Raw genomic sequence first — 12500 nt, 5'->3', positions numbered from 1 at the left:
AGCCATTTTCAAGTCTTGCCATATATTTTCAAGCAGATTTAAGTCAAAACTGTCACTAGGCCACTCAGGAACCTTATTTGGCCTTGTGTTGTAGGTTATTGTCCTGCTGAAAGGTGAATTCCTCTCCCAGTGTCTGTTGGAAAGCAGACTGAAACAGGTTTTCCTCTAGGATTTTGCATGTGCTTAGCTCCATTCCATTTGTTTTTGTTCAAAAAAACTCCCTAGTCCTTGCCGATGACAAGCATACCCATAACATGATGCAGCCACCACCATGCTTGAAAATATGAAAAAGTGGTACTCAGTGATGTATTGGATTTGCCCCAAACATATTGCAAACAGGATGCATGTTTTGGATTGTTTAAATTCTGTACAGGATTCCTTCTTTTCACGCTGTCAATTAGGTTAGTATTGTGGAGTAACTACAATGTTGTTGATCCATCCTCAGTTTTCTCCCATCACAGCCATTAAACTCTGTAACTGTTTTAAAGTCACCATTGGCCTCATGGTGAAATCCCAGAGCGGTTTCCTTCCTCTCCGGCAACTGAGTTAGGACGGACGCCTGTATCTTTGTAGTGACTGGGTGTATTGATACACCATCCAAAGTGTAATTAATAGCTTCACCATGCTCAAAGGGATATTCAATGTCAGCTTTTTTATTGTTACCCATTTACCAATAGGTGCCCTTCTCTACGAGGCATTGGAAAACCTCCCTGGTCTTTGTGGTTTAATCTGTGTTTGAAATTCACTGCTCGACTGAGGGACCTTACAGATAATTGTATGTGTGGGGTACAGAGATGAGGTAGTCATTCAAAAATCATGTTAAACACTATTGTCCACGAAATAGTGCATAGACTCACTATTGAGTGAGTCCATGCAACTTATTATGTGACGTGTTAAGCACATTTTTACTCCTGAAATGATTTAGGCTTGCCATAACAAAGGGGTTGAATACTTATTGACTCAAGACAATTGAGCTTTTCATTTGTAATTAATTTGTAAAAAATTGTAAAAACATAATTCTACTTTGACATTATGGGCTATTGTGTGTTGGCCAATAACACAAAATCTCAATTTAATAAATTTTAAATTCAGGCTGTAAAACATTTTTTTTGGGGGGAAAAAGTCAAGGGGTGGGAATACTTTCTGAAGGCACTGTATAAAACCATTTACTTACCAGTCGGATAAGATACAGAACAGAGAAATAGAGAGTACTCCTGTTGATCTGTGATCAGTAAATTCCCGATTGATCAAGAAAATAATCTCATCTGTTTTTTTTTTTTCTTTCATGTTTTTAAGGAGTGGGACTGTTCCCACTATTTTAGTTGTTTATTGGATAGATGGAGGTAGAGAGAGGATAGATGGAGGAAAGAGAGAGGATAGATGGAGGTAGAGAGAGGATAGATGGAGGTAGAGAGAGGATAGATGGAGGTAGAGAGAGGATAGATGGAGGTAGAGAGAGGATAGATGGAGGTAGAGAGAGGATAGATGGAGGAAAGAGAGAGGATAGATGGAGGTAGAGAGAGGATAGATGGAGGTAGAGAGAGGATAGATGGAGGTAGAGAGAGGATAGATGGAGGTAGAGAGAGGATAGATGGAGGTAGAGAGAGGATAGATGGAGGTAGAGAGAGGATAGATGGAGGTAGAGAGAGGATAGATGGAGGTAGAGAGAGGATAGATGGAGGTAGAGAGAGGATAGATGGAGGTAGAGAGAGGATAGATGGAGGTAGAGAGAGGATAGATGGAGGTAGAGAGAGGATAGATGGAGGTAGAGAGAGGATAGATGGAGGTAGAGAGAGGATAGATGGAGGTAGAGAGAGGATAGATGGAGGTAGAGAGAGGATAGATGGAGGTAGAGAGAGGATAGATGGAGGTAGAGAGAGGATAGATGGAGGTAGAGAGAGGATAGATGGAGGTAGAGAGAGGATAGATGGAGGTAGAGAGAGGATAGATGGAGGTAGAGAGAGGATAGATGGAGGTAGAGAGAGGATAGATGGAGGTAGAGAGAGGATAGATGGAGGTAGAGAGAGGATAGATGGAGGTAGAGAGAGGATAGATGGAGGTAGAGAGAGGATAGATGGAGGTAGAGAGATTAGACAGAGAGTGTGCTGAAATAGCCCAGTAATCACCTCTGACGACCAACCCAGTAATCACCTCTGATGACCAACCCAGTAATCACCTCTGACGACCAACCCAGTAATCACCTCTGACGACCAACCCAGTAATCACCTCTGATGACCAACCCAGTAATCACCTCTGATGACCAACCCAGTAATCACCTCTGATGACCAACCCAGTAATCACCTCTGATGACCAACCCAGTAATCACCTCTGATGACCAACCCAGTAATCACCTCTGATGACCAACCCAGTAATCACCTCTGATGACCAACCCAGTAATCACCTCTGATGACCAACCCAGTAATCACCTCTGACACCAACCCAGTAATCACCTCTGACGACCAACCCAGTAATCACCTCTGACGACCAACCCAGTAATCACCTCTGATGACCAACCCAGTAATCACCTCTGATGACCAACCCAGTAATCACCTCTGATGACCAACCCAGTAATCACCTCTGACGACCAACCCAGTAATCACCTCTGACGACCAACCCAGTAATCACCTCTGATGACCAACCCAGTAATCACCTCTGATGACCAACCCAGTAATCACCTCTGATGACCAACCCAGTAATCACCTCTGTTGTCATGGAGTGTGGTGTAACGCGTGCTCGTGTGCGGTCTCACCAGCCCGGCGACGGCTGCAGTAGCCGTGGCGATGGCGGGGATGATCTTCCCGGCGATGCGTTTGGTCTTGAGGCGGTCGGCCACCTCGATGGAGTACATCCTGGCCCTGAGGGAGGAGGCGGCCGCCACGAAGTCCATGTGACCGTTGAGGTCATCGTCCTTCTCAAACATCAGTGGAGACATCCGCAACCTCTCTGTAGCGTACACACACACACACACACACACACACACACACACACACACACACACACACACACACACACACACACACACACACACACACACACACACACACACACACACACACACACACGTCAGGGTTAGGAGTGTGTCAACAGCGCCCTTCCGGCTGACTGAATGATGGGTGTGTGTTTGTGTGTACCTGGTGTAACGTGGGTCTCCGGCTGACTGAATGATGATGGTGTGTGTTTGTGTGTACCTGGTGTATCGTGGGTCTCCGGCTGACTGAATGATGGGTGTGTGTTTGTGTCTACCTGGTGTAACGTGGGTCTCCGGCTGACTGAATGATGGGTGTGTGTTTGTGTGTACCTGGTGTAACGTGGGTCTCCGGCTGACTGAATGATGGGTGTGTGTTTGTGTGTACCTGGTGTAACGTGGGTCTCCGGCTGACTGAATGATGGGTGTGTGTTTGTGTGTACCTGGTGTAACGTGGGTCTCCGGCTGACTGAATGATGGGTGTGTGTTTGTGTCTACCTGGTGTAACGTGGGTCTCCGGCTGACTGAATGATGGGTGTGTGTTTGTGTGTACCTGGTGTAACGTGGGTCTCCGGCTGACTGAATGATGGGTGTGTGTTTGTGTGTACCTGGTGTAACGTGGGTCTCCGGCTGACTGAATGATGGGTGTGTGTTTGTGTGTACCTGGTGTAACGTGGGTCTCCGGCTGACTGAATGATGGGTGTGTGTTTGTGTCTACCTGGTGTAACGTGGGTCTCCGGCTGACTGAATGATGGGTGTGTGTTTGTGTGTACCTGGTGTAACGTGGGTCTCCGGCTGACTGAATGATGGGTGTGTGTTTGTGTGTACCTGGTGTAACGTGGGTCTCCGGCTGACTGAATGATGGGTGTGTGTTTGTGTGTACCTGGTGTAACGTGGGTCTCCGGCTGACTGAATGATGTTGGTGTGTGTTTGTGTGTACCTGGTGTATCGTGGGTCTCCGGCTGACTGAATGATGGGTGTGTGTTTGTGTCTACCTGGTGTAACGTGGGTCTCCGGCTGACTGAATGATGGGTGTGTGTTTGTGTGTACCTGGTGTAACGTGGGTCTCCGGCTGACTGAATGATGGGTGTGTGTTTGTGTGTACCTGGTGTAACGTGGGTCTCCGGCTGACTGAATGATGGGTGTGTGTTTGTGTCTACCTGGTGTAACGTGGGTCTCCGGCTGACTGAATGATGGGTGTGTGTTTGTGTGTACCTGGTGTAACGTGGGTCTCCGGCTGACTGAATGATGGGTGTGTGTTTGTGTGTACCTGGTGTATCGTGGTCTCCGGCTGACTGAATGATGGGTGTGTGTTTGTGTGTACCTGGTGTAACGTGGGTCTCCGGCTGACTGAATGATGGGTGTGTGTTTGTGTGTACCTGGTGTAACGTGGTCTCCGGCTGTGTTTGTGTGTACCTGGTGTAACGTGGGTCTCCGGCTGACTGAATGATGGGTGTGTGTTTGTGTCTACCTGGTGTAACGTGGGTCTCCGGCTGACTGAATGATGGGTGTGTGTTTGTGTGTACCTGGTGTATCGTGGGTCTCCGGCTGACTGAATGATGGGTGTGTGTTTGTGTGTACCTGGTGTAACGTGGGTCTCCGGCTGACTGAATGATGGGTGTGTGTTTGTGTGTACCTGGTGTAACGTGGGTCTCCGGCTGACTGAATGATGGGTGTGTGTTTGTGTGTACCTGGTGTAACGTGGGTCTCCGGCTGACTGAATGATGGGTGTGTGTTTGTGTGTACCTGGTGTAACGTGGGTCTCCGGCTGACTGAATGATGGGTGTGTGTTTGTGTGTACCTGGTGTAACGTGGGTCTCCGGCTGACTGAATGATGGGTGTGTGTTTGTGTGTACCTGGTGTAACGTGGGTCTCCGGCTGACTGAATAATAATAATAATAATAATAATATGCCATTTAGCAGACGCTTTTATCCAAAGCGACTTAGTCATGCGTGCATACATTTTTTTTTTTTTGTGTATGGGTGGTCCCGGGGATCGAACCCACTACCTTGGCGTTACAAGCGCCGTGCTCTACCAGCTGAGCTACAGAGGACCACATGAATGATGGGTGTGTGTTTGTGTGTACCTGGTGTAACGTGGTCTCCGGCTGTGTTTGTGTGTACCTGGTGTAACGTGGGTCTCCGGCTGACTGAATGATGGGTGTGTGTTTGTGTGTACCTGGTGTAACGTGGGTCTCCGGCTGACTGAATGATGGGTGTGTGTTTGTGTGTACCTGGTGTAACGTGGGTCTCCGGCTGACTGAATGATGGGTGTGTGTTTGTGTGTACCTGGTGTATCGTGGGTCTCCGGCTGACTGAATGATGGGTGTGTGTTTGTGTGTACCTGGTGTAACGTGGGTCTCCGGCTGACTGAATGATGGGTGTGTGTTTGTGTGTACCTGGTGTATCGTGGGTCTCCGGCTGACTGAATGATGGGTGTGTGTTTGTGTGTACCTGGTGTAACGTGGTCTCCGGCTGTGTTTGTGTGTACCTGGTGTAACGTGGTCTCCGGCTGTGTTTGTGTGTACCTGGTGTAACGTGGGTCTCCGGCTGACTGAATGATGGGTGTGTGTTTGTGTGTACCTGGTGTAACGTGGGTCTCCGGCTGACTGAATGATGGGTGTGTGTTTGTGTGTACCTGGTGTAACGTGGGTCTCCGGCTGACTGAATGATGGGTGTGTGTTTGTGTGTACCTGGTGTAACGTGGGTCTCCGGCTGACTGAATGATGGGTGTGTGTTTGTGTCTACCTGGTGTAACGTGGGTCTCCGGCTGACTGAATGATGGGTGTGTGTTTGTGTGTACCTGGTGTAACGTGGGTCTCCGGCTGACTGAATGATGGGTGTGTGTTTGTGTTACCTGGTGTAACGTGGGTCTCCGGCTGACTGAATAATAATAATAATAATAATAATAATATGCCATTTAGCAGACGCTTTTATCCAAAGCGACTTACAGTCATGCGTGCATACATTTTTTTTTTTTTGTGTATGGGTGGTCCCGGGGATCGAACCCACTACCTTGGCGTTACAAGCGCCGTGCTCTACCAGCTGAGCTACAGAGGACCACATGAATGATGGGTGTGTGTTTGTGTGTACCTGGTGTAACGTGGTCTCCGGCTGTGTTTGTGTGTACCTGGTGTAACGTGGGTCTCCGGCTGACTGAATGATGGGTGTGTGTTTGTGTGTACCTGGTGTAACGTGGGTCTCCGGCTGACTGAATGATGGGTGTGTGTTTGTGTGTACCTGGTGTATCGTGGGTCTCCGGCTGACTGAATGATGGGTGTGTGTTTGTGTGTACCTGGTGTAACGTGGGTCTCCGGCTGACTGAATGATGGGTGTGTGTTTGTGTGTACCTGGTGTAACGTGGTCTCCGGCTGTGTTTGTGTGTACCTGGTGTAACGTGGGTCTCCGGCTGACTGAATGATGGGTGTGTGTTTGTGTGTAACCTGGTGTAACGTGGGTCTCCGGCTGACTGAATGATGGGTGTGTGTTTGTGTGTACCTGGTGTATCGTGGGTCTCCGGCTGACTGAATGATGGGTGTGTGTTTGTGTCTACCTGGTGTAACGTGCCCTTCCGGCTGACTGAATGATGGGTGTGTGTTTGTGTGTAACCTGGTGTAACGTGGGTCTCCGGCTGACTGAATGATGGGTGTGTGTTTGTGTCTACCTGGTGTAACGTGGGTCTCCGGCTGACTGAATGATGGGTGTGTGTTTGTGTGTACCTGGTGTATCGTGGGTCTCCGGCTGACAATGATGGGTGTGTGTTTGTGTCTACCTGGTGTAACGTGCCCTTCCGGCTGACTGAATGATGGGTGTGTGTTTGTGTGTACCTGGTGTAACGTGGGTCTCCGGCTGACTGAATGATGGGTGTGTGTTTGTGTGTACCTGGTGTAACGTGGGTCTCCGGCTGACTGAATGATGGGTGTGTGTTTGTGTGTACCTGGTGTATCGTGGGTCTCCGGCTGACTGAATGATGGGTGTGTGTTTGTGTGTAACCTGGTGTAACGTGGGTCTCCGGCTGACTGAATGATGGGTGTGTGTTTGTGTGTACCTGGTGTAACGTGGGTCTCCGGCTGACTGAATGATGGGTGTGTGTTTGTGTGTACCTGGTGTAACGTGGGTCTCCGGCTGACTGAATGATGGGTGTGTGTTTGTGTGTACCTGGTGTAACGTGGGTCTCCGGCTGACTGAATGATGATGGTGTGTGTTTGTGTGTACCTGGTGTATCGTGGGTCTCCGGCTGACTGAATGATGGGTGTGTGTTTGTGTCTACCTGGTGTAACGTGGGTCTCCGGCTGACTGAATGATGGGTGTGTGTTTGTGTGTACCTGGTGTAACGTGGGTCTCCGGCTGACTGAATGATGGGTGTGTGTTTGTGTGTACCTGGTGTATCGTGGTCTCCGGCTGACTGAATGATGGGTGTGTGTTTGTGTGTACCTGGTGTAACGTGGTCTCCGGCTGTGTTTGTGTGTACCTGGTGTAACGTGGGTCTCCGGCTGACTGAATGATGGGTGTGTGTTTGTGTGTACCTGGTGTAACGTGGGTCTCCGGCTGACTGAATGATGGGTGTGTGTTTGTGTGTACCTGGTGTAACGTGGGTCTCCGGCTGACTGAATGATGGGTGTGTGTTTGTGTGTACCTGGTGTAACGTGGGTCTCCGGCTGACTGAATGATGGGTGTGTGTTTGTGTGTACCTGGTGTAACGTGGGTCTCCGGCTGACTGAATGATGGGTGTGTGTTTGTGTGTACCTGGTGTAACGTGGGTCTCCGGCTGACTGAATGATGGGTGTGTGTTTGTGTGTACCTGGTGTAACGTGGGTCTCCGGCTGACTGAATGATGGGTGTGTGTTTGTGTGTACCTGGTGTAACGTGGGTCTCCGGCTGACTGAATGATGGGTGTGTGTTTGTGTGTACCTGGTGTAACGTGGGTCTCCGGCTGACTGAATGATGGGTGTGTGTTTGTGTGTACCTGGTGTAACGTGGGTCTCCGGCTGACTGAATGATGGGTGTGTGTTTGTGTGTACCTGGTGTAACGTGGGTCTCCGGCTGACTGAATGATGGGTGTGTGTTTGTGTCTACCTGGTGTAACGTGGGTCTCCGGCTGACTGAATGATGGGTGTGTGTTTGTGTGTACCTGGTGTAACGTGGTCTGCAGTGATAGCCTCCTCTAACTGGGCGATGGCCTCCCTCTCCTCCTCGCTGCTCACTGACAGCTTCATCTGATCAGGCTTCTTCACGTTCTCATCCGTCTCAATACGCTAATCAATACATCAATACACTGTATTAAATCAAACTTCACATTCTCATCTGTCTCAATACGCTAATCAATACATCAATACACTGTGTTAATCAAACTTCACATTCTCATCTGTCTCAATACATTAATCAATACACTGTATTAATCAAACTTCACATTCTCATCTGTCTCAATACGCTAACCAGATCAATACATTAATCAATACATCAATATACTGTATTAATCAAACTTCACATTCACATCTGTCTCAATACACTAACCAGATCAATACATTAATCAATACATCAATACACTGTATTAATCAAACTTCACATTCTCATCCGTCTCAATACGCTAACCAGATCAATACATTAATCAATATACTGTATTAATCAAACTTCACATTCGCATCTGTCTCAATACGCTAACCAGATCAATACATTAATCAATACACATCAATATATCAACAAATAAGTCAACCAATAAACAAAATGTGGCAATTCATACACCCATACATCAACAAAACAACCACTAAAAATCAATAAAACCACTCAATCAATCCATCAATCAAGAAAATCTATCCATCAATCAAGCAGCAATATTTATCAATACATTAAGTTAATCTATCGATACAGTCCATCAATGAATACAGTCCATCCATCCATCCATCCATAACCCAGTGTAGTACCATAGTACCAGAGGTCTCCTTACCCATCCATAACCCAGTGTAGACTATAGTACCAGAGGTCTCCTTACCCATCCATAACCCAGTGTAGACCATAGTACCAGAGGTCTCCTTACCCATCCATAACCCAGTGTAGACTATAGTACCAGAGGTCTCCTTACCCATCCATAACCCAGTGTACACCATAGTACCAGAGGTCTCCTTACCCATCCATAACCCAGTGTAGACCATAGTACCAGAGGTCTCCTTACCCATCCATAACCCAGTGTAGTACCATAGTACCAGAGGTCTCCTTACCCATCCATAACCCAGTGTAGTACCATAGTACCAGAGGTCTCCTTACCCATCCATAACCCAGTGTAGACCATAGTACCAGAGGTCTCCTTACCCATCCATAACCCAGTGTAGACCATAGTACCAGAGGTCTCCTTACCCATCCATAACCCAGTGTAGACCATAGTACCAGAGGTCTCCTTACCCATCCATAACCCAGTGTAGACTATAGTACCAGAGGTCTCCTTACCCATCCATAACCCAGTGTAGACTATAGTACCAGAGGTCTCCTTACCCATCCATAACCCAGTGTAGACCATAGTACCAGAGGTCTCCTTACCCATCCATAACCCAGTGTAGACCATAGTACCAGAGGTCTCCTTACCCATCCATAACCCAGTGTAGACTATAGTACCAGAGGTCTCCTTACCCATCCATAACCCAGTGTAGTACCATAGTACCAGAGGTCTCCTTACCCATCCATAACCCAGTGTAGACCATAGTACCAGAGGTCTCCTTACCCATCCATAACCCAGTGTAGTACCATAGTACCAGAGGTCTCCTTACCCATCCATAACCCAGTGTAGTACCATAGTACCAGAGGTCTCCTTACCCATCCATAACCCAGTGTACACCATAGTACCAGAGGTCTCCTTACCCATCCATAACCCAGTGTAGACTATAGTACCAGAGGTCTCCTTACCCATCCATAACCCAGTGTAGACCATAGTACCAGAGGTCTCCTTACCCATCCATAACCCAGTGTAGACCATAGTACCAGAGGTCTCCTTACCCATCCATAACCCAGTGTAGTACCATAGTACCAGAGGTCTCCCTTACCCATCCATAACCCAGTGTAGACCATAGTACCAGAGGTCTCCTTACCCATCCATAACCCAGTGTAGACCATAGTACCAGAGGTCTCCTTACCCATCCATAACCCAGTGTAGTACCATAGTACCAGAGGTCTCCTTACCCATCCATAACCCAGTGTAGACCATAGTACCAGAGGTCTCCTTACCCATCCATAACCCAGTGTAGTACCATAGTACCAGAGGTCTCCTTACCCATCCATAACCCAGTGTAGACCATAGTACCAGAGGTCTCCTTACCCATCCATAACCCAGTGTAGACCATAGTACCAGAGGTCTCCTTACCCATCCATAACCCAGTGTAGTACCATAGTACCAGAGGTCTCCTTACCCATCCATAACCCAGTGTAGACCATAGTACCAGAGGTCTCCTTACCCATCCATAACCCAGTGTAGACCATAGTACCAGAGGTCTCCTTACCCATCCATAACCCAGTGTAGACCATAGTACCAGAGGTCTCCTTACCCATCCATAACCCAGTGTAGACCATAGTACCAGAGGTCTCCTTACCCATCCATAACCCAGTGTAGACCATAGTACCAGAGGTCTCCTTACCCATCCATAACCCAGTGTAGACCATAGTACCAGAGGTCTCCTTACCTTCTCTGCTGGTCTGTACTCTGGGACGGTCATCTCTGACAACATCCTGGACACTGCTTCCTGTGACAGATCCTGCTGACATACACAGAGGGGGTGGAGTCAATACCATTTTTAAATTCCAGTTTAATTCAGGAAGTATACTGAAAGTCCAGTTCCAATTCTCTTCAACAGATTCCAATGAATTTGGTATTGACCCCAACCCTGGACAGACAACCTAGTTACTAGTGATGGGGGTCGCTAGTTACAGATGCCCCAAAACTCCAGTATTTTTACTTCCATAGATTGTTCTCCCATCTTCTTTTTAAACACATTTACATTTGAGTCATTTAAGCAGACGCTCTTATCCAGAGTGAGCCAACATGCTTTCAGCACTTTTATGTCCCATGACTGATCAAAACGTGTTTTCTCATGGCTCTCCCTCGTCCCTCTGCAGAAGACATATGTTGAGCAATATGTTTTGGAACATCGAATCTCAATAAAAAAATCACAGTATCGAATCGCAATCCATATAGAATCGTGAGAATCGCAATACATATTGTATCGGTACCTAAGTATGGTGATAATATCATATGGTATGGTGAGGTCCCTGGTAATTCAGTATATATGGTATGGTGAGGTCCCTGGTAATTCAGTACATATGGTATGGTGAGGTCCCTGGTAATTCAGTACATATGGTATGGTGAGGTCCCTGGTAATTCAATACATATCGTATGGTGAGGTCCCTGGTAATTCAATACATATGGTATGGTGAGGTCCCTGGTAATTCAGTACATATCGTATGGTGAGGTCCCTGGTAATTCATTACATATCGTATGGTGAGGTCCCTGGTAATTCATTACATATGGTATGGTGAGGTCCCTGGTAATTCATTACATATGGTATGGTGAGGTCCCTGGTAATTCATTACATATCGTATGGTGAGGTCCCTGGTAATTCAGTACATATGGTATGGTGAGGTCCCTGGTAATTCATTACATATGGTATGGTGAGGTCCCTGGTAATTCATTACATATCGTATGGTGAGGTCCCTGGTAATTCAGTACATATGGTATGGTGAGGTCCCTGGTAATTCAGTACATATGGTATGGTGAGGTCCCTGGTAATTCATTACATATGGTATGATGAGGTCCCTGGTAATTCAGTACATATGGTATGGTGAGGTCCCTGGTAATTCATTACATATCGTATGGTGAGGTCCCTGGTAATTCAGTACATATGGTATGGTGAGGTCCCTGGTAATTCAGTACATATGGTATGGTGAGGTCCCTGGTAATTCATTACATATCGTATGGTGAGGTCCCTGGTAATTCAGTACATATGGTATGGTGAGGTCCCTGGTAATTCATTACATATCGTATGGTGAGGTCCCTGGTAATTCATTACATATCGTATGGTGAGGTCCCTGGTAATTCATTACATATCGTATGGTGAGGTCCCTGGTAATTCATTACATATCGTATGGTGAGGTCCCTGGTAATTCAGTACATATCGTATGGTGAGGTCCCTGGTAATTCAGTACATATGGTATGGTGAGGTCCCTGGTAATTCATTACATATCGTATGGTGAGGTCCCTGGTAATTCATTACATATCGTATGGTGAGGTCCCTGGTAATTCATTACATATCGTATGGTGAGGTCCCTGGTAATTCATTACATATCGTATGGTGAGGTCCCTGGTAATTCAGTACATATGGTATGGTGAGGTCCCTGGTAATTCAATACATATCGTATGGTGAGGTCCCTGGTAATTAATTACATATCGTATGGTGAGGTCCCTGGTAATTCAGTACATATGGTATGGTGAGGTCCCTGGTAATTCATTACATATCGTATGGTGAGGTCCCTGGTAATTCATTACATATCGTATGGT

The 12500-nt window shown here is 47.1% G+C and overlaps 1 protein-coding gene across 4 annotated transcripts in view; it reads right to left on the bottom strand.

Moving 5' to 3' along the window:
• LOC123486365 (ubiquitin-like modifier-activating enzyme 6) overlaps window positions 1-12500 on the bottom strand; it is a 63330-nt gene that overhangs the window by 6934 nt on the left and 43896 nt on the right. For 3 of the 4 annotated variants that reach the window (XM_045217678.1, XM_045217681.1, XM_045217679.1), the window contains exons 27-29: window positions 10630-10704; window positions 8097-8220; window positions 2750-2943 (exon numbers count right to left, since the gene is read on the bottom strand). In XM_045217678.1, coding sequence (XP_045073613.1) covers window positions 2750-2943; window positions 8097-8220; window positions 10630-10704 — 393 coding nt within the window. The remainder of the gene's footprint in view (window positions 1-2749; window positions 2944-8096; window positions 8221-10629; window positions 10705-12500) is intronic. The other variant, XM_045217680.1, reaches the window with a different exon arrangement.

Source organism: Coregonus clupeaformis, unplaced genomic scaffold (genome assembly GCF_020615455.1).
Source record: "Coregonus clupeaformis isolate EN_2021a unplaced genomic scaffold, ASM2061545v1 scaf1176, whole genome shotgun sequence".
In the NCBI taxonomy this organism is placed as follows: Eukaryota; Metazoa; Chordata; class Actinopteri; order Salmoniformes; family Salmonidae; genus Coregonus; species Coregonus clupeaformis.
Note: the sequence above shows the minus strand (reverse complement) of the source record. Positions and strands in the feature narration are given on the sequence as shown.